The following is a 23,121-nucleotide window of genomic DNA, read 5'->3' as shown; positions in this document are numbered from 1 at the left end:
ATACACACACACACACACACACACACAAAACAAAACTGCAAAGACCTTCGTCTAAGAAAAAGGGGACAGACGCAACAGAGGCCGTTGACAAACATTTTTTTTTTCTTCTTCTCTTTTCTCATTGTAATCAAGTCCGATGTAATATGAGAACGAACGTCTTGGTCCGTCCAACAAATGGTTAGACTCTTATAATGCTTACATGTTACATCCCTTTCTATCGCTGGGTATTGGGGTAGAAAAAAAAAAAAAAGAAATGGGACGTCTCAATTATACGGTAAGTTGAAACCTATGGGTCGCTATCTTCGTTCATACAGCCAGTTTTTTTTTTTTTTTTTGGGGGGGAGGGGCAAGAAAGGCTCTTTCGAAATGCAACCTCTGGCCCCCCCCCCCCCCCTTCTTTATTTCATCAAATATTTTTTTATTTTTTGTGTGTGCCTTTCTTTCAACTTGTCCCCAACTTTCTTCTTCTTCTGGCAACCATACGTCCTTCCCTTTTGCGGCTGCTTTCGACGATGCGAAGCTGTTGAGAGCTCTATATGTTTCGTTAGATGGGGTAACCGGAGCGCTTGATGTGGGCGAAACACACGGACCATATACACAAGACGAGTGACAATATAGAGGCACCATAGACGCAAGGAAACGCGTCGAGCCGTAGGAAACATGGGGCCTATACAGCACAAGAAGACTGGAAAAATATAAGAGGGCCATTTCAAAAAAGTTTTCTCATTTTGCTCTGCAATTGCAATTCATTTTTTTTTTTTTTTTTTCGTAATAGTACACAGAAGAAGAAGAAGAAAAAAACAGATCAAAAGAAGAGGATGTACTTATGTGTGTATCATAAACACAGGCCGTAATGCGCCGAACGCCATTCGGCCCCGGTTTGTTTATAGGCAAGCAGCTGTGAATTCGAATAACTCAAAAACGACAAGTGTCACGTTAAAATGAAATAGATTTTCGTGATCCTCGTTTCATTTCGAATTGAGATCGTGTAGAGTTTGATGTATTCAGATCTGACCAAAAAAAAAAAAAATGAATGTGAAAAATTTAAGCCCGACTTTTATCTGCAAAATGCTGGGCTTCAGATTTTGACTTGGGAATCGATGAAATCTAACCTATTATATCCTAAATTAAACGCTGATTTCAAATAAACTATCAGTTTTCCCCTAAATGATGTAGAATTTTAGATACAAATGAAATTTTCGTGCTGCTAGCGCAGCCGTGTTGAATTTGAATAAGCTCATGACTCATAGATGCCAAGGGTGTGCTTGTGCTTTAATTATTAGCAGGCGAATCGTTGTTATGGGCGAAGACGCAGAATGGCTATCAAATTAACGAAATAAATGGTAAGCCAAAGAACGGCGTTCTTCCATAAAATAGTGAGGGCAAATGGCGTTCCTTAGTCATGCTCGGTCTTCCCTACACGTACAGTGTATAGGATGTGTCTTCATAGAGGGAGGTACACAGAAGAGCAGCCCCCTCAACACAGGAGCTCCCAGTCGATTTTCAGTCCATCGCTGACGGTCCTCCAGTCCGCACGTGTTCTTTTAACGCTCTCTCTCCAAAAAAACAAAACAAAAAACAAACTTAAATTTGCCGTTTTATTTAGTTGGTTCTCGCATCGAACAGTTTCTTTTAAAACACAATCATCAGCCGGTGTTGTGTGATTGTTGATTGAGGGTTGGAATTCGTTCGTTCGTACAACAGTGGCCATCGTTGATGACTTTGATCGTTGTGTGCTGATCACGTTCATCTGGAAAAACATTTCCCGTGCAATTTTGTGATTGCCCGGCACGCTTGATTAAACTTGTTGATTGGACTCGCCCCACCTGTACGTGGTCACAGTTATTATTATTATTATTACTTTTGTTTCCTCTTGCCCACAAATCATCGAAGATGATGTCCATCCGACCGAAGACGGCTCTCTCTGCTGCACTTGTTTGCGTGCTGATGTTTCTCCTTCAAGGTAAGACCGGCTTTCAGTCGATCAACAATCCAACGCACGATGGATCTCTAGCCTCCTAAAAGTAAGACGGGATGATGAGGAACATAAAAGATTTCCGCTTTTCCCCTGCCCAATCGCTTTGGCATTTAATTGAAAAAAAAAACGTGGACGTTTCTACGTTGTGTGTCGTATGACCAGCAGCGGTTTGTTCAAAAGGGTCAACGCGTGGATAAGAAAAATAGAAGAAGAAAAACAAAATAAATATAACACACACACACACACACAAAAGAGTCGCTTTTAAAAAGTATTGGAACGTATAGGAACGGGGAACAGTGTTCGTGAGATGAGAGCAATATCCAAAGGAGGTTGACAGGTCCAGTGCCAGCGGCTGACACAGTCGGTTTCGTTCACAAACACACACGCGCGATTGTGGAGAGCTTTTATTTCTTCTATTTCTTTCTTTCTTTTTTTTTTCTTTTCATCACTCTCTTCGTTTGTGGCGAGAGATATCTTCTTTTCTTCTGCGTCGAGTTTTCCCACTTTTATGTGGGGCCGTTCTTACATCACAAGGGCAACAGTTCGCCAGAGCCTTTGAAATCGATAAGTTTCAAGGAACACGGTGATACATGGCCCGCTCGTATTTGCCCAGTTGCCTGTATACAATTATTTGTTGATATTTGTTTCATTGTTTTTTTTTATTGCTTCTGCATTTTCCTCATAACATAAGCGAAGTCTTCTTTTTTTTTTTTTTTTTTTTAAAGAACAAACTGAATTATCGATGATGGGCTGCGTTCAACTGGGAACGCTTTTCAACGTTCAGCGTTACGCTCTTATATACGTATATATATATATATTTTTTGAATGAACTCATTGCTTCGACTGAGCCTAACAACTGAGGGAACGCCAGCCGAGTGTTGGATGGACTTTGAAAGGCAATTTGAGCAAAGAGAACGAAGAGAGGGGGTGAGATGATAAAGGGGAAGAGGTGAGTGGTCGGCGAGCGAAGAAAACGGAAGGAGGCGGGCGCGGTTGACGTTCTGACCAACTTGATCACGCTGGACTGCATTTCTGAGCCCCTCCGAAAAAAAAAAAAAAAAAAAAAATGTCTCTTTAACTTCCCCTTTTTTCCCTCTTCTTTTCCTTGTTCCCTCCTCTCTCAATCTATTCGTTCCCCCCCCCCCTTCTTGTTTGTTACCGGCGTTGTCGGCGACGTGTCACTGATTGGATTAGCCATGTAGATAGGGAATGAAGAAGAATCAAACAAGAGGAAAAAAAAAAAAAAAAAAAGAACAAGAGATTCGATAGACTCTTTTATTTTCTAGCGCCGTGGCTGTCTAACCAAAAAGAAAAGTGGCAAACACATCGAACCTAACCAACAATGTCTCCCTATATAATTTCGTCCCGGATTAAATCCCATACATACAAACATAAATTGTTTCTCGACAATGGCAATTCAAGGCAAATGGATGGCTGTTGATGTTTGTTGGTACACATGCATCAGGCACACTGCGTCTGGTCACAATAATCTAAGCGCAGAGTATCAACATTAGTCATAATTTCCTGTTAGTTCAGCTGAGGTTAGATAGGAGGGCTGAGACGTGTAAAGCATCATTAGAGCCCGTTCTTGGCACGTCAAGAGCGTGGAAACCATAGAAACGAAACAAATGATGGTGTAACTCGAACACTCTTGCGGGAAATGACGAACCGCTGGAACCCGAAGCTCGAAACCAGAGTACATATATACACAACAAGACAGAAGACAACAAAAGAACTGTGCGTTCAAGAAAAAAAAAAATAAATCAACTGCAAGAGATCTATATATTCATTGATTTTCTTACGTACAAAAAAAAAAATGGTTACAGCCAACTGATTGATTGCATAACGCCAGAGGAACAAATGTACGCGAGAAATTGCTTCGATCAGTCTATTCATTCAACTCGTTTCCCGCAAAAGGCCATTAGCCACTTATCACTTGTGCGCATTTCCGGCGACACGCCATTTTATTTCGACTTGGGTTTTTAATTTATTGTCTAATGCACGTCTAGTCTCTTCCTCATGAACTGTATACGCTTTCGAGACTGCATTATGTAATGTACCAGTTCCGCTATATCAACGCACGTCTGAAAGTCTCTCGTTTCACGCATTCAAACCCCTCGAAGAGTTTCCGTGTCCGCATAACATTTACGAAATGGCTAGCGTCTTGTGCGTTGCTAAAGTCCATTTACTTTATAGCGAATAGGGTGTAAGCATTTTTTTTAATCGACAACAATGGCCGGCAAACGGCCAACGTGTTTTCTACAGTACGCGTTCCCGGATATATATTTTTTCATTGTATTATTCATTCAAATGTATTTCCGGGTGTGTTTTTTTCCCCCCCCCCCCATTTACACGTCAATAACTTTGGCGAATCTGATGCCTTTTCCGCTTATATTGTGCGCATGAGATGTCTATACAACCGTGACGTGCCTTTTTGGCCTACGTGCTGCTATAGGAAAAAAAAAAAGAAAGAAATAAAGAACCCAAACAAATTCCAGGTCAGAGAAGAAGCAACGGCATTGCGAGACAATTTTTTTGATTGAATCAAAAGAAATAAAGAAAATGACAGCTACGACATGTTTTCTTTTGAGACTTCGTAAACTTCTCTCTCGCCACGGGGTCTACGACCAACGAAATCAAAAATGTTTTTATGTCCACCAAACTTCCGACATCTTTTCTTTTCCTTGTGCCATTTCCTTTTGGCCCGACTGGAATGCGTGACAGGAGGGTCTAGATGGATGGGAATTCATTGTAACATTAAAGAAAATTGAGAAGCCATCGCATTCAGCCGCCGCCGGATGATTGTCTTTCGAATAGCACGCCGACAAATGAACGTTTCAACACTCTCGGTCTTTGTTGTCATTGTCACCTGTTTTTTTTTTTTAAACGGTTCAAGAACTTCACAGATAGTTGATACATAAACCAACAACCTATTACGCAACTGTGGCATTTTCTTGCAGCTATTTGTAAAACACGTTCGACATGACAGACGTCAATTTCCCTCCCCAACTAAAAACAATAGAAAATAAGGGAGAAGATCCGTCTATTGTTCGCAAGAGCTTTGAGACACGTTTGTGTGTACGACACACACACACACAAAAAAAAAATGTCAGTTTTTTTTAGGGGGGGGGGATGGATGGATTGGAACGATGAGGAACTAAAGCGACGGATGAGGAGAATGAACGGCGGAAGAGACGATGAATCTTCGTCAAGTTCACGGTCGTCAACTGGCCCCAGCGTTTTTTTTTTCACGGAAGTCGGACGGACTAGTTCCGTATAAGTCGACAGCATCCCGTCACAGGGTCAAAACCAGAAAAGACACACACGAGAAAATAAAAAACGGAGGGACGGACGGTCTTATTTCTAAATCCGTTTTTGGGGTGCGCTGGTTCACGAGAAGAGACCGCCCGTCTCCCGACTCCGCCCTGAAAAACGGCAAGGGAAATAGAAAGGACAGCAGACGGCAAAAGAGGAGGATACGTACAGTACCATCAGAGAAAAAGGGCAACGAGAGAGTTTAAAAAAAAAAAAAGAATATAACAACGTTTCGGGTTTCTCTGTCGTTTTTAGGGGGGGGGGCGAAGGAAAAAAAAAAAGAAAGGAAGACTGTGGCCGCTACTGGGGTTGCTCTCGGTTGTGCCTCAGCCGTCAGGGTAGGCCACTAGAGATTGCTCGGTCATCCATCAATAAGCTATAAGGGCAAAAACGATATTCTGCCTTCTTTTTCTTTTTTTTTTCCTTCTTATTGCGTGTCGTTCAACTGCTGCTCCCCTTTCCTATCTCTATTTTTTCTTTCCCCTTTATTTTATTTTATTTTATTTTTTGTTTTGTTTTACCAATGCCTTTATGTTTTGCTTATCTCTCTCTCCTTCGCTTTACGGGTTGATCGTTAAGACACTTGATAATTGGCAGCAGATCTCTAATTACCTTTGCTCTCTCGTCCCGACAAGCAGACGGTCTCTTGCGAACAGACGCTCAATGGCTGTGTTCGCCCTCACGACACGGCGCATTTGCGTTGATATTAAGGGGTGCTGGATTCTAATTTCTGCATCGAACAGCGAGACAAAGTGCAGCTGAGAGACAATGATCTAATAGAATTCAGACGGGAAAAAAAAAAGAAAATTTTTAAAGATATACAGTATAGAAATATAAAAGATAGGTGCCCCCCTGGTGCTGGCTAACGTTTATAACTAATCATCATCATCATCAGATCTCTCTTTCTCTCTCTCTATATATATATATATATCGTCTTAAGACTTTTCACTGCTGTTCCACGTCCAGACGCGATTCATTACGAATTCTCAACCCGTCGATTTAGGTTTATGCTGTACAGCCCAAGGAGGGGCGATGTATGAAGCTGCTTCAGGGGAAGGGGAGTTTGGCCTTTATTTATTTATTTTTTTTTTCAAGTTCTTTTAATACACATGGCTACGTTCCCTTCTCTTAATTTATCGTCGTGACTCTTCCGAACGATCTGCGTTCTCGTTAACAATAAGACGATGATCCCACACACACCCACATGTGTGCGGCAGGCATTTTCGGTGGGGTGTTGATTTGATTTGAACTGAAAACCTTGTTATCGGTATACCCACTCGAATATTTTTGACCTTCATTTTCTGAATAACAAACAGCCAAGACGTCTGGCAACAGTCACGCGGCATGCACATAGCCATGCACGTAGCAGTGGACATACATTTCTGTCTCATTTAGTATGGACCGTTGTTTGGCATAGCTGCGAGCCGCTTCGTATAAAGTGATCTTAATAAACGTCCTGTACTTTTCTTTTTCCATCAAAACATAAAAAAAAAAGAAAGAAAAAAGGGGAGATTCGATTCTCAGAGGGCTTGATTCGTATATTGTTGCTAAGTCGATTCCCAACGAGTTTGGGGGGTCGTAACACGTGCGCCGTTGCTCGCCGGTTGACTGGACGTGAACCTCGTTCTTTTTCACTTTATGCATCTAAGGTGCGAGTTTGACTCGATTTCAATCTGTTGTTACACGAACAATCCAGTATAGTCAAAGAATTCGATTTTAGTCCGATTATTGTAAGCTTACAGAATAAAAAGGTTTGGGGTTTTCGAAGTGAATTGACCAACATTCCCTACACCGATCTCATCTCTTGAGCTCAATAAACACAAATTCAATTCTTGAATATTTTTTTTGTTTAAATTAGATTTTGCTTGACGCCGTCATTTACGGTTATGTTATGACATCAGTGTTAATCGCTAATCCGTTCAAAACCCAACGTCTTTAACAATTTGATTAGAAACATTTCGAAAGGGGGGGGGGGGATGACACGTTGCGTCTTGTTTCTTTCTCCTCCCAATCCAAAAAAAAAAAAAAAAAAAAAACAACACAAGAAATGCAAAAGCAAATGCAGTCGGGGGCTTGAGTAGATTTCCTAGAAAGGCAGCATGCCGTTAATGCTCTCGTGCTCTTATGTAGATTGGATGCAACTCACTTGACAGCAGGAAAAAGAAAAAGAGAAAAAAACGAAAATTGCAGACAAGAAAAGAAAGGCAGGGCCGACACTTCCCTTTTTATTACAGCACTATATACAACGACCACTATGTGTGTGTGTGTGTGTGTGTGTACACAGTAGTATATACATATCTATACATTTATATATATATAGGTTGACTTCAAGAATGTTCAGTTGCCTACACTTAGATATAGGACAACTGCTGAGAACCAGTCTCCTCCGGTCCCTATATAGCCGGAGTCTCTAATCTAGACGTATCAATCAGCCCCAAGAGTATCTGCGTGTGTTGCCCGATGTTCTCGCTAGGCGATAGAGTATCACAACACACGAGCCAAAAACAAAAAAAAAATAAAGAAAAGAAAGAATTGAAGCTTCAAGAGGCAATGTAGACTGACATTAGCATTAGTATAGTATATATGTCTCTACTCTTTGAGGGAACGCGTGCGCCGTCCCAAACAGAAGAAGAAGGGGGGGGGGGGGGGGAGAGGCGGCAAAAGGGCAAAAACAGTCAGCAATTCACGAACCATCCACTCCGGCTCCATCGCAATACATCCCAGTCGACTTTTGAACAATACGCGTAGATAGCACTCGAAATGCTGTTTTTCTCGGAGTCAAACTCCCTGGACGGGAGGGGAGGGGGGGCTGTAGGGAAACGAAAAATTTTCTCTTATATTAGTACACACACAACTGAAAATTGAAGTAGAAAGAAGGGGGGGGGGAGGAGGAGGAGTATACAAGTGTCGGGATTGACGCCGCACAGCAACTGAACTCGAAACAACGTTACACACATTTTGTCTATAGCTAAAGAAGATAGCGGCTATTGCTGGCACGTGCCCTTTTCACGTGGGTTTAAGGGTCCCGAAAAAGCCCAAGACCATTTTTATTTTTTTTGTCGTGAAAAAAAAAAAAAACAATCCAAAGGGAACTGCTTTTCACTTGAATCTTGCGAAAGGGAGAAAAACCAAAAAGAAATCTGTTGCTTGGGAAATTGAAATAGATAAACAAGGGCAAACTGTTACCTTCTTAGAAAGTGAAAGCTCAATGTGATTTGATCTTACCAAATCGCATATCAATTTGAAATTGAATTAAACATGAATGTTTGTGTGCACAAGTCGCGTGTCGTGTCCTTCCTGGAAGGAGATAATGTCGCCAACTCCCCTTTTCCTTTTCTTTAATTCTATATAGATCTCGTCCCCCGTACAACGTACACATTGTATTCATAGACGTGTGTAGTACACACACACACAAACATAAATCGTTAGACGAAAAAAAAAAAAAAATGTCTACCACACTTTCTTCCTGGCTATAGGGGGAAGATCCTGCAGAGGCAGCACTTCATTTTGAAGGCCTATTGATATGGGGCCCTATGCTTTTCTGCTGACTATTGTCGTGCTTTTCTTTTCTTTCACTCTACTTGTACTTTATAACAACGCTCCTGTAACCCCCCCCCCCCCCCCCCCCCCCCCCCCCGAAATTTTTCGTCTCCCATTTTTTGATATTTATTTTTTTTCCCATTCAACCCTCACCGTGTACTTGATCTCCTTGATCGTCGTAACTTTCTACGGAGATGGGGGGAGGAGGAGGAGGGTCTGTTTGGCCAAGCGTTTGAAAGGGGAGGCTACTACACCGAAATCCAAATCAGACCAAACTTTTTTTTTTTTTCTTTTGGAACGTTTTCTTATCTAAAGGTCCGACCATCATTTTTGGACGTAATATATGTACATTTTCTCCCCCCCCCCCCCCCTCTCTTTTGGCCTAGTGCGCGATTCATGCCAACTATATACACAATAAAGAGAGAAAAAAAAAAAAGAAATTCTCATTGAACCTTTTTTTTTTTTCTCATTTATTTATTTTTTTGTTTGAGAGGGGTGACTGTCCTCATTGGCTGTCACATACGAGTCGTTCCAAGTTTTTGTTCACACTCGCCCTTTTTTTTTTTTATAGATACAGTATATCGATACGGATCATGACTGGGGCCCAACAGTCTTTGTTTTCACGTGGACGACGTCAGCTAAAAATATATGAGAAGGGTTCGATAGTAAAGCGAAAATTATATGACACGTTCTATTATTGCGTAATACAGCGCCCAGGGCTGATGGGGAGATAATAATAATAAAAAATACGGTTTGAATAGAAATATATTAAAATTGGAGCAGATGCTCCGGACATGAGCGGCTCATTTTCCAGTGATTCACTTTTCGATTTCTATCGGGCTCTTAACGAACCACATCAAGTTATTGGCTTTATCAGTTCCCATATATATATATAGATATATAGAGAACCTTTCGCCCTCCTACTGGGCAAACAATACGTTAGGGCCAAGGAGCTTGCGCATCGAACGTTATCGCACCACCAGTGCGGTTGGTGCGGTTTCACTTGAATTTAACGAGCTATTGTTTGACAATCAGCTACAACACACACATGTTCGCTTTGTGTTTCACTGAAAAAAAAAAAATTTAATTCCTACAGTACAAAAAAATAAAATAAAATAAAAGAGGAGCATGTCAATATAATTTACAGCGGCCATCTGTGGCTGTTTTTCTCACTCGACCGCTCGTAATTTTTGACCAATCGGCTATCGTTTGATAAAAGAAAAACGATTTTTATAGCGAACATTGGCAACAGACTATAAAAGCAGCCGTTACGTCCCGATAAGGTCCCCCGTCTAAATAAGAGAGTCGGTCGTTTATCACGTCCGCTAACAACTGGATGTGCTATAAATATACAACGCACTACTTCATCTTTGACTTGCAATAGCAAAAAAATCCGAATTCCATTTATTTATTTTTTTTTTCTTTTAGTGGCAAATGCGTTTCACTATACAAGTAGAAATGAAACAAAAAAAAAAAACGTTGTGTATCATAGATCTACACACACACATGACCGGATCCTTTTTCCCTTCCGGCTGATGGATACGTACTGCATACATAGCCTCACATATACACGCAACATAGATTCTTTTTATTTTGTTTATTTTATTTATTTTTTTTATTTTTTCTTTCGCAATGCGGCTTCTTTGCAGTTGCCATTTTTTTCCCCTTTTCTTTTTTTTGTTTTTTTTTGCGTTTACTTAAAAGAGAAGAGATCTGATATCGCCTTACTCTTGGATCTCTATCTGCGACTCAATGGTGATGGATCACGGATGTTGAGACAGGGCAATAATGGTTGGCTCTCTGTGTCTATAGCCTTGTACATATACACATCTATTTGTTTCTTTTCTTTTTTTTTTTTCGGCAACTAGAGTATTATATCCGTCCGTCGGGACAACGACGGAAGCATTTCCGGCAAATGGATATATACATACAAACTTATATACACTGTCGCTTCTTTTCTCAGTTTTTTTTCCATTTTATTTGATTTGAGATGACGTCATTCTTCGAAGCAAATGACGTTATGGAATGACGATCGATTGCCTACCGGTCCTGTTTGACAGCCATGTATATAAAGGCTGTATATGTCAATATGCACAAGCCGCTATATACCTTATAAATTGAAAATTATAGCTGCCATACGTTTGGAATATTACATGCTGCTCCTCAAAATGAACTTTCATCCCGAGATGGATACGCCAATGAATGCAATTATATAGTAGTAGGCGATCTTTCGTGCCATCAGTCTTTACACGACGGGCTTCTTTGATGTTGAAAATAAGGCCATTTTTTATAGCTGCCCGTCGTCCTCGAATAGTTTGGATGTGACGTTGCATTTACATTTTTCTCTTCCAACTAGAATGTCGTGCGCTTATATTAAATATAATAAGCCAATATTTTCTGCGCTTGTATAAACAAATCGTAAAAATGATTCGAAACGTTTTGTTCGCTCTCGGGTGGGCCGGGTTTTGTTTGCTCGTTGAATAAATATTATTTCGCCCTGTCGCTTTATATTTTTGAGGGGTTGTTTGGAAGGGAATTAACATGTGAATATAATCGAGAACGGCCCAAAAATGACGCAATGTGGCTGCTACAGATTGCGGACAGCTGTTTTCGGTCCAACGTTTTCACGCAAATTGCAGTTCCACGTTTCAAGAATATAGCCTATATGTATTTATCTTTTTACACTGATGTTCTTTCCATATACACGAAAAGGCTATTTCCAATAAATACTCCCCTTCTTATTTCATCCAGACCCCTCCACCTTTCGAGCCCCCCCCCCCCTTTTTTTTTCATCCCGATTACAATATGGTCCTATAAAATATATAAATAAAATAGCCTATTCACCATCTATTTACTTGCTAATCTGGATCGTAGGTCAAGTTTCCGTTCTTTTATGTACATTTCCTTTTTTTTTTTCTTTCATCCACCCAAACACTGTCACGTTATATAAATAAACGTGTCCCTCTCTCAATTTTTTACGACTTTGCAGAGAGCAAAAGAGAGAGAGAAAAGAAAAAACGAGGAGCTTTTGTGTGTGAAAATTTATGGGGTTTATATTCTTAACTTAAAAGGAGAGAGAGAGAGAGAGGGATCCATCTCTGAATTTCCAATGCCTTACGGGATGTAACATTTGCATACAAACGAGACAGAAATAATTAGACAAGGCAGCCTCTTATTTCCTTGTAGAAGCCAAGCGACAACTCCAGGACGCCTATACGATGGGAATGTGTGGGAATTTAGAAGCCAACCATCGGCTATTAATTTCGATTACAAACGTTTAACCCCCCCCCCCCCCTCCATCCGTTCAGTATATAGAAAATCTGTTTTGATTTTGTAGGATGGACACGGTTTTTAATGCGTGCGGTTTGGAGAAAGAATGATCGTAGAGGACCCACTAGAGAAACGCTTTTGTGGGGGGTGACATACAGAAGAGGGGAAGTTTGCTTTGATATGCGCCTACACACACAAAAAAGAAAAGGGAAGCGACATAAATAGATGGAAAAAAGGCGAGTTCTTCTTAAATGTCCATTATTTATATGATTATTCCGGTCGAGGGGTCGAGTATAAAAAAAAAAAAAAGAGCAAAGAAGAAGAAGAAGAAGCCTAGCTCTCTTTTGATGCTTATAGACACACACGCATTTGTGTAGTACGGTTTGTACGGCCTAGAGTTTGAAAATGACATAACTCATCGACGTCATTTTAGTGCTTTTGGGCATGACGACACACAACAGACAACACACACACACACAAAAGAAACGAAGGAGATGAACTGGAATAAAAGCTAGGCCATCGATGAGCACCTAAAGAAATTGAAAGAATTGAACACACACAAAAATTTGCCGCTATTTCTTGTATTGGCAGATGATCGATCGATAAACTTTATCTTTTTTTCCCCCCTTATTCTCACCCATCTGCCCACCCCCCCCCCCACTTTTTTTTTCTATATATATTTCATTTATTAAAATGCTGAGAAAAAGAGCAGCAGCAGCAGCTTTTTTTTGTGTACAGCATATAGAAAGAGAACCCATTGCACCGTTTACACAGACCACAAGGTCAGTACGTTCGTTCTCTCTTGTGTCTGTTATGAGTTTCTTCCCCCCCTCTCTGTTTGTATTCCAACAAGAAAATGTCATTGCATCGTTGAACGTTTGGAAACATAGCAAAGACCAAACAAAAGATGTATAGAGAGAGAACGGGGGGAGCATCAAGCACGTCTCTCGCAGCTTGATCGCTTCTCGCCCGATATACAAACACGACTGGCATCGTCTTGTACAAGGCGAATATCTATGTACATCTTTTCTCTACAAATAAATAAATAAATAAAAGAAAGGAAAGCTATATGTATGCACATCGACGAGGGGTTAGATTGATATTAAAGGTGGAAACTTGCTGATGCCACCCGTTGTGATGTACGAAACACACAGCTGCTCGTCTCCTGTTCTTATTCTTGTTTATTCATAGACCACACACATGCACAGTATATACGGTAGCTATTGATGTGTGTGGATTGCCTTTGTTTCGTATAGATATCACCACAGTTCACCGATACATACCCCTCGATGCTAAGGCATAATTCACAATGTATTCGTTACAGTCTAACGTCGGGAAAAAAGAAACAAATTAAGAAATGCGAGTGCGTGCTGAATTATATATATACGTCATAGCACTATAGCGTATGGCGGGGATGCAAATGAGAATCTTTTTATAGAAGATCTAACCGACGAACAGCTGTTCGAATGCGCCAATTGTGGCTCTGATGAGAATAACACGGGAAAAACAAGAGACAAGTGTTTCCGATTTAAACATGTTGTGGCGTGTGTGCACAACTTGATTTCTATATCATTCTGTTTGCGCTGTTTCGTCTATTTCTTTTCATCACTGAATCGCATGAGCTACCCGGCTAGAGAGAAAGTGACTGATGGTACACGCGGGTAGAAAGACGTAGATTGAAGACAAGGAAAAAGAAATGCTAAAATAAATGGAAACAAAAGGGGGAGGCAAGAAAACAAAACCAAATAAATAAAAACCCAAAAATAAAATAAAATAAAATAAAATAAAATAAGAAAAGATTAAACGGACACGACGGAAGTGCTCGGGCGCGCGTGCCGCAGTCATCCGACCGCATATTTCTCTCTCCCCTAAAATGCATTTTCTGTTGTTTTATAACCTTCCCGAAATGTGGATTTGCATACACTTCCATGTTTCCTGTAATATTTATAAACACACGCAGGGGCTCGGCTGTTATTACTCTTGTTTGAGAACGATCCTCGCGTCTATAAGAAAAATGAGAGCTCGAAAGAAATCCATTTCTCCAAAAGAATGTGTACTGATGAAGGGATGTGTTCCACACATCTTGTCTATGCTAATGCACACCGACCTATCAACTAGTGAAGCAAATTAGGAATGGGCTCCTCTATAACGGTACAACATAACATACCAACTCAGTTTACGATGTGACGCACTATCCCAACCGAAAATAGGAAATAACACAATCCCCATTCGTTTGACGAATGATTGAACTATTTTGCTGTTCAGAATCCAACATTCCCTTAAACGAAAACACACAGAAATGTTTTCGTTTTTGTTTTTTGTTTTTTTTCTTTTTGTTTTGTCATGGGCCATTTATTCATCAGCATAGAAAACAGGGAACCCGTGAAGAAACAATCCGGAAAGGGGAAAATGGAGCACAGCAGCAGCAACGAACGGAAACACAGTCGTTCGTATCCTGATGGCCTTCTTTCGATCCCGTTCGATCGGAGGGGACGATACGACGTCGATCCCACGTCCGGTCTAAAGTCTTTTAACATTTGGCCAGCATTCGTCATTCCTTGCGGGCTTTCCCTCTCCCATTAAAAAAAACGTGCAGCTCCATCGTGTAGATCCATCGCTCGTGATCTTGGCATTTGTAAGACATCGAGCAAACAGACACAAGTCTACACAGAGCGCAGTTCTTTTTTTTTTCTTTATAAAGACCAAAATAATGACAGACAAAAAGAAAAAAAAAAAGAGAGGAAGTCGGCAAACGGAAAAACTATAAATTCCGGATTGCCGGTCAAATGTCAGAGATCAATAGCTCATCATTAAAAGACCCTGCTGTTGAGCAAAAAGAAATCTGATGCGGTAGCGTCTCTCACAGATTTATAGCGCAGACGTGCACTTGTGTGCGTTGGGCCTGTGTGTGTTTAGCTTAATCGTCTCAACAGAAGGAAGTAATTTTTAAATAATCTAATTTAAAAAAAAAAAAAGGGTCTGCAATAAAAATCCAAAGAATTAAAAAGATGTCAGACTGATGAACCACGGGCAAAGAAAAACTTTACATTCAACTGCTGTGGGTAATGTTTGAGATTTACCGTATACGAGCGGATCGCATGACGAGGCTCTTGAATGCATCCAACAAAAGAGAGAGAAAAAAAAAAGAAGGAAGAGACGTGGTGCAGAGAAGCCAAAGGCCAACTTTAGCGCTCGATCGATTTCAGGCATCCGACGCGCATCCAGCCCGACGCGGCCATAGTGTCATACAGCTGACAATTTAATTCCATATATACATGCGTAGGCGTCAGTTAGGCCATTGGCGTCCAGCAACACATGCCCGGACGTTTTCCTCGTATTGATTAGGCCATTAACTTTTCTTTTTTTTTTTATCATCTCCAATGATCTATTTCTTTAAAAAAAAAAAAAATAAAATAAAATAAAATGCACAAATTTATTGATTCGATTATTTGAAAAAAAAAAAGGTCGTCAATGCCGCTGTGGCCAACTGTTTAATGAATGACGTCCGTTTTATAAACAGGAGGGGGGGGGGGAATAAAATAAATAAAAGTTATAAACGCAGTGATGTTCGATAACGAGCAAAATGCCAAAGACGCGTCTATGTGTGTGTGTGTGTGTGTGTACGTCAATCTTAATCAAGTTGTGATCTGACAAGGATGTGCGGCTCTTTTAATGGAACAATTAAGGAGTGAGGGACATTGGGGAGCACATGCCCTCCGATGTTTTTATCCGAACGCATCTTGGTAAGGAGCGAGGAAGAAAAAAAAAACAAAAAGAAAAACCAAATGATGTTAGATTACAAGCCTTTTTTTTTGTTTACTGCATAACAAATCCCTAGGATATATCTCTTGTGTTTTCATTCTTTTTGGCTTTCATATATATGCGCCGTCCTCCGCCCTCCCCCCCCCCCTGAAAAACAAATGAAAAGCAACAGTCGGATGTCATCAGTTTACGATCCAATGAACTCGAGTAACATCTCGCCTTTCTCGCCCTCTCAGTCACTGTGTGAATCTTCTATCGCATCACACGCTGATAATTATGTTGAAAAAAAAAGAAAAAAAAGAAAAAATGATAATCTCTGTGAGATCAACTTTGCTGATCCGTGATTCCGTCCCTGCCACTGAGTTTTTACGCAAGAATAATATTCAGATCGATATTATTTTCTTTTTTTATTTTTTTATTTCGTATACGCAAAGGCGAGCGAGGCTTAAGTGCAATCGAGTTGAAAAAAAAAAAAAAAAAGAAAAAGGCTAACGGCATAGCCTTTGGGCTTTTATTATTCCGTGTCTTCTATAGATCCTGCGTTTTTTTTTGAACGCAGCCGTGCACGCGTCGTGAAATGAGAAAAAAAAAAAGGAGGAAAAGTTTCATATCCGTTCTTGCACTACATACCTTGAAATCTACACACGTCGCTTTCTAACGAACTCAGCACTCAACAGAAAAATGTGTTTTTTTTCTTTTTTAAAGGGGCGTCATATGCAAATCAAGTGGCTGAATTTTGATTCCTTTGTTTTTCAATGTTTGGCCGAGAGTAGAGCTTTACGTGTTTAATCATTTCAAAAATAAAAAAAAAAGGAAATCCAGAGGCACACAACAAACAAGATAAGCAGATGGTAGATGTGGGTATATCTTCATGTTTTCACATATACCACAACATTCTGTGTGTGTGTGTGTGTGTGTGTGTGTGTGTGTGTGCCCCGTCTTGACGTGATGGCCTGCAGCGTGATAATAAACAAGGAAAGGGATACATGCTGCTGGACTTTCGCTGCTCCGGCCGAAATGTGCTGTGTGTTACAATTGCTCGTGGCTACAGTACATGTATACACTTCATAAAAGAAAAAGAAAAAAAAAACTTATTCCGGCATTAGACTGTCATGCTGAGGAAGGGGACGATGATGCATTCGACAAAGTCCCAAAGTGACAAAGCTCATTCATCACGTGACTCTCATCTTTTTATTATTATTATTATTATTTATATGCGCATATATGTATCTTTGCTTATTCATTTAGATTCGTCTTCTTTTCATGCATTTCCCCTATATTTTTTGCTGTTTGTTTAGACTGGAGGCGGAATAACATTTGTGTATGGTGACAATGGATTCAATTGTCGCAATGCAAAACATTTCGCTGCCGATGTCGGTTTGAGACCCAGACGCTATCATTTGCATAACGCGGCTGGCAGAATGCGCCTGTAATGGAAATGACATGAACGAAAGGGGAACGAAAAAAAAAAAAAAATGCATTTTTATTTTTTTTAATGTAGGCTCTATACGATTTAATGTTGAGCTTGGTTAAAAAAAAAAAACATTAAATAAAATGGGATGGAGAAGACGTGGGGTCCATCTCCGCCACAAAAGTAGGGGAGAGAAACGTACATAACGGTGCCGATGAGTTTATGGCGTGATACGTATCCCGTATATATGTATATACGACTGGCCCTTTAGTCTAGATGTGCTCCTCCCCTTACAACTACTGTGTGTATGCCATCTGTGTGAAGCATTATACGAGACAGAGGGAGAAACGAGAGTGGGAACGACTGCGAAAAATTGTATTTAAAAACAATTCCAAATGCTTTTCAATTTTATATATTGAAACGACTCGGATATATCACGGAAAGTGGTTGCAGAGAGAGAGAGAGAGAGACACGGCCCTGTTTTGCATGTTATACAACTTGTTGGCTCTTCCTTTATATAGAAGACGGGTGCTCCGGATGTCACATAAGATATACATGCGCTATGTTTACTCTCTGGAACAGTTGTAGAAAATTTCTTTTGTCTTGTGTATACACATAAGAGAACTCTTTGTAGTATATCATTCACGCTCAATTTATCTCACTCGTTATTCATTGAAGCAATGACGTAACGCACGTTCCAGCTGTCAGCTATACAGTGCAACATCGCCCCCATTTTCACTGATCAAAATTCTGCTTCTTTTTTTTATTATTTAAACAATTGATGTCTTTTAAATGCCACACAAGACGTTGGCTTTTCACGAAGCCCTCAAACTTATTGGTTTATAGTTGTACCGAATGAAAGACAGTGCGTTGAGTTCTTCTTCTTCTTCCCGTGTTAGGCATTCAACTATAGACCCTCTTGGCTGTGTTATACTTTGAGCAAATGACAATTACATTCTTGTACGTAGGTTCGTTAATTGTTAACTTCTACGTAACCCTTTCTTTTTGTGTCGTCGAGTCATCTATAATGAAGGGGTCCTTACGTATAGACGTTAATCAGTTGTTGGTTCGATAGCGTTCGGTAATGACTTCCGGCCATCATTCACGGCCCTACTGTATAACGAATGATGATTTAAAAAAAAAAAAAAAAAAAAGGCAGACGTGTGTGTTCGAAACAAAAGAGCAGTTAGTGTTAGTCAAAATAAATTTGACAGAAATTTTTATTTGGAACTTGTTGGCTCTTTTTCAATAGGCCAACGGTCTCATTATTCAACCTCCCTGCTACAATAGCTCATAAATTTCAAACAAGTAAGGTCACATATAGTGCTGTTATATAAAACGTAATAAATCAGTGTATCCTTCAGATAGTTAGGGCCCCTCAATGAAACGACAAATGTGTATAGGATGTCAACATCCGATTTCTCCATCAAACTCCAAACATCCGACAACAACAAAAAAAAAATCTGGGGACAGCATGGTGGCTGTGTTGAAGGCGTCGGATTACTATATAGCCCTTCCTTATATCTCTACTGTGTTTTTCTTTCTTGCGTCCCATTTTTTTTTTTTTTTTTTGTTTTACGACGACGCGTCTGTCAGTTTCCCTTCAGACGCACATGCATATGATTATATGCTGTGTGCAGTTTATATAGCCAGCAGCTATACGTTTTTATGGTTTTATGATGATTTTGTCTCGACGCTATAAACGCGCTTCGAATATTCAAACAGGACGCCCGAGATAGAGCCGACGCTTCTTTCCTCACCTCCCCCCCCCAACCACCATTTTTTTTTTTTATTTGTTTTTAACTTTTATCTTTTGAAGAGAAAAACTCCTCCCTATATCTAGTTGGACATTTACAGCAGCCAGACAGTAACACGCTTTTGATGGATGACACCGGAAACTCGGGGGGGGGGGGGGAGGGGGGTTTCATAGCCCACCTCATCGTCATCATCATTCATATCTCCACCCCACTTTTTAGATTTTTTTTTTTTCAACATTTCTTTACTTCCTTCCAAAAAAAAAAAAAAAGGGAAAAATAATCATCATCATCACGATCGTCATAGTGCATGATAGTCTCAATTGCGTCCCTATTTAACCACCTCACATGACCCACCCATTTTCCGGTTAGGTAAACGAATAAAGAGAGAGAGAGGGGGGAGGGCTATAGAACGGATATACTTAGATCGTTTGCATAGACTGCCTCTTCCTGCTTATCTCCAGGCTCTTCTGTTGCCTGTATACGTATGTACATGTAGATCGTTTATTATGGAAAAAAAACAAACCCGGTAGGCTATTGTGATTTTAAAACATGATAAAAAACTATAGAGAGAGATGATCTGGAACAGCCAGTGCGTGACGTTATAGGACCAATAGTTAAACGCATCACGGCCGCTTGAACAGGAAAAAAGCGTGGGCCCATCTGATATGAGAAATATGGGTCACATCGATGTAATGCAATTACGGAATTGCTCGTTCTTCGTGATTGTCTTAATGAAGAGACAATGAACACGATCGTGAATAATTCGTGACATGGTCACGCGTCATTTGTGTACATATGTCCATTTGATTTTATGTTTTGACCTCTTTTCATTACTTGAAATTTATTTCTTTGTTGTCTCTGCGCGATGATCGTCGTTCAACACGCACTTTTCTATACGGGACACGATCACGCGCTTTGAATCAGCGTGTTTTTTTTGTTTTTTTTTTGTTGTCTGTAACGGTCTGCAAACGTCACACAGCCGTGACTGTGTCGAACTAGCAAATGTCACGTGTGTGGAGCACACAAAAAAGAAAACGTTTTGACATTTAGCTATGGATGTATGTATTGCACACATGTTGCGACATAAGTCAATACTTACAAATAAACGACCTATAGGGGAAACAAAAAAGGGCGTGGTCGTTCGTGTATATAAGGTTTAAAGATTGTATTATAGCTATATGTTTTTTTTTTTTTAGGAAGGGAAAGAGGGGGGGGGGGATCCCATAACCAACGAGTTATTCCGTTTCAAGTTACATTGCCAAGACGCGTGTGCTGATGCTATTAAGTCACAACGCAGCGTAGATATATAAAATAAATAGGAAAAAAAAAAAAAAATAATAATATATATTTTAACCTTGCCGGCGTGCTGGTTATATATGTATACGTGTGTGTTTATAATACGTGGGCGGTTGGCAAAGATGAGAAGAGTGTTTAACGTACAAGTTTCTTATTTTTAGCTGGAAACTGTTGAGCAACACGCAACGACCGGCCGCTATTATAATCATAAAAAAAAAGAAGGATAGACACAAACTTTCTATTTTTTCGTCAAAGAAAACTTGTTTAGATTAGGAAAGTTAGCCTATACACCAGACGGAAATAGAGACACAACTAAAACGAGACGTAATGATTTCAAAATTAAAGAAAAAAAAAAAAAAGATTGAAACAATTGCACCTGTTCGGAAATAACCGTTTTCTTTTTTTTTTTTTTTCAAATAAAAAAAGGGGGGGGGGGGAGAGAGAGACTAACTGTGTAAATAGGGAGGAGTAGGTTAACAACGCCCATGATTTCCGGGACTGTGACGGAGAGGATCAAAACTCGTTTTCAACAGATAACGATCTGCTGACGTGAATTGTCTATAAGGGAGGCGGGGGGGGATTGAAACGCCTTGACGATAATGGACAGCCTTATAGATAACACACACACACACCTTGTGTTTATGTCTGTAAACAAAAGCGGCGAGGTTACATGGAAAGGGGAAATGGTGGCGTAAAGGTAAATAGGGTCGTTTCATGAGTGATGATAGCATCATAAACAATAACACACAGTGGTGGTGGTCAAAGGTCGTAAAAAAAAAAGCCGATGATCAATTCAACGAGGGTGAAAAAAAAAACAAAAAAAAATCAACAACTGTCCCGCAGAGTTTTGATTGCTATTTTGTTCTTGTTTGCTTAATCGTTTTTCGTTTGTAGTTAATGGAGAACGCGTGACTCTGTGTAAACGGGGTCCCTCATTTTTCCGACGAGACTCCGCCTACGGGAGTGTGACGTGTAGGCCAATTAATGCAACAAAAACAGCCAACCCTTAAATCATTTCTTCTTTAAAGAAAGAATGTGCTGCGGGATTGACTCACGGACTCAGTTCGAACGCCGGCCGTTTTTACTGTTGTACAGAATGTCATTAGGTTAGACATATACGTATAGTTCCGACCGATGTTAATCATGCCCGATTTTATGGAAGCCTCGGAGTCACGACCGATGTTCCTTTCGGACGAAAGGGCGTACGCACAGTAACTCTTTTTCGAGATCTAATATTTATCAATAAGTTCTTTTTATTATCTTATTATTTTTGCCCTTCATCTTTTTTTTTTTTTTAATAAAAACAATCTCTGTGCCGAGAGCTAAAAGCCGCCAGACATGCGTTGACAGGCTCCCCAATCTGTTGATGCTGCGTAGAGGTTTTTTGCTATACGTACACACACAGAAGACAACCAACTTGTCTCATTACATATAAGTCATACTAATAATTAAAAAAAAAGAGAAAGAAAAGTTGTTTAGGCTTTGCTGATGAAAGGCAGACGAAAAGCCTATTTTTGATTCTCTGGCTCGCGCATTTAATCCGACAAACTTAAAACGAATGAACTTTTTTGATAAACTATTGCTAGAACGGACTAGGAGATTTAAGTTCGATTCGAGTTAAAATATAACAATGAAATTGATTAGCTTTTGAGCTTTAGAAACTAGAAAAAAAGCGCGTCCCGTCGACTACGTAATTGCCGGACGGAATTATCACACACACACACACACACACACACAAAACGAAATGCGTCGGCACGCGTGCGCTCATCAAAATGTCGCCCCCCTAAAGAGCAAAAAAAAAAAGGAAAGAAAAGAAAATTTCGTTTTATATAAAAACGGGGATGCGGACAGTCAGACAGAGAGAGAGAGAGAGGGGGGGTGACCCTCTTTTAGACATGGCCGGCGGGATCGCAGCAGGAACGGAAGCCGGAAATGGCGTGACCGTCGGTGTTTCAAATGCGTTTTTGGCTTCGAAATTTTTATTATTACTCTCTCTCCCCCCCCCCCCCCTCCCCCTTCAAGTTATTTTGAATGAAATAAAAGGTTGTACATAATGGGGTGCTGAGTTTTTTGTAGACATTGGAGAGTTTTATTTTTTTATTCCACTTTGCAGACGACATTTTAATACAACCACGAAGAACATACACACACACAAGACCTAAATAGCAGCGCCAGTCATAATCATAAAAAAAAAAAAAAAAAAAGAATAAATTTAAGAAGAAATAGGGAACGTTTGGTAGACATTCCTTATTTATTATGGCGTCATCGTCGTATCTACGTATAGAAAGAAAGAAAGAACACGGGTCTGGCTTTCAAAATGACGCCAAAAGAATTCGATTACGATTATGCCCAATTCAACGTGACTAAGTCTATTGAACGTTTGAAATGATTCGCAGCTTTTGATAGTCGGGGAGGCAGATGAAGATCGCAAGAAATTCGAAGCAAATGACTCATACGTAATTAAAAACAGCTCGATCCGTTCTATCAAATATGCAGCAGCTAATTATGTGCGTGTATGCAAAATAGCCTCTTTGTCAGAAAGAGGGGGGGGGCGCTCCTATTCATGAAGCGCCGCGTCTTATCAGCTCTATAGGCTGTTTTGCATATGTATAAACGATCCGCACGTATGTATACACATAAGAAAAGATGTTCGGGTTCGGTATAAGAACAAGAAGTTAATCGATTCAAATCGTGGTGCACATCGAACGATCAGACGGTTTGCCTTATTCGTTTGAAATGCCACATCGATATTGAACTTTTCAGTGCCTAGAGCCTTTCTAGTTTTCAAACAT

At 40.1% G+C, this 23,121-nt stretch overlaps 1 protein-coding gene across 1 annotated transcript in view; it reads left to right on the top strand.

Moving 5' to 3' along the window:
- Positions 1-1,520: 1,520 nt before the first annotated feature.
- Positions 1,521-23,121, top strand: part of LOC130693619 (neurotrimin-like) — a 39,285-nt gene continuing 17,684 nt past the window's right edge. Inside the window, exon 1 of the mRNA XM_057516799.2 lies at positions 1,521-1,963. Coding sequence (XP_057372782.1) covers positions 1,894-1,963 — 70 coding nt within the window. The 5' untranslated portion in view covers positions 1,521-1,893. The remainder of the gene's footprint in view (positions 1,964-23,121) is intronic.

The sequence above is a fragment of the Daphnia carinata genome, chromosome 3, assembly GCF_022539665.2.
Source record: "Daphnia carinata strain CSIRO-1 chromosome 3, CSIRO_AGI_Dcar_HiC_V3, whole genome shotgun sequence".
Taxonomy (NCBI): Eukaryota; Metazoa; Arthropoda; class Branchiopoda; order Diplostraca; family Daphniidae; genus Daphnia; species Daphnia carinata.
Note: the sequence above shows the minus strand (reverse complement) of the source record. Positions and strands in the feature narration are given on the sequence as shown.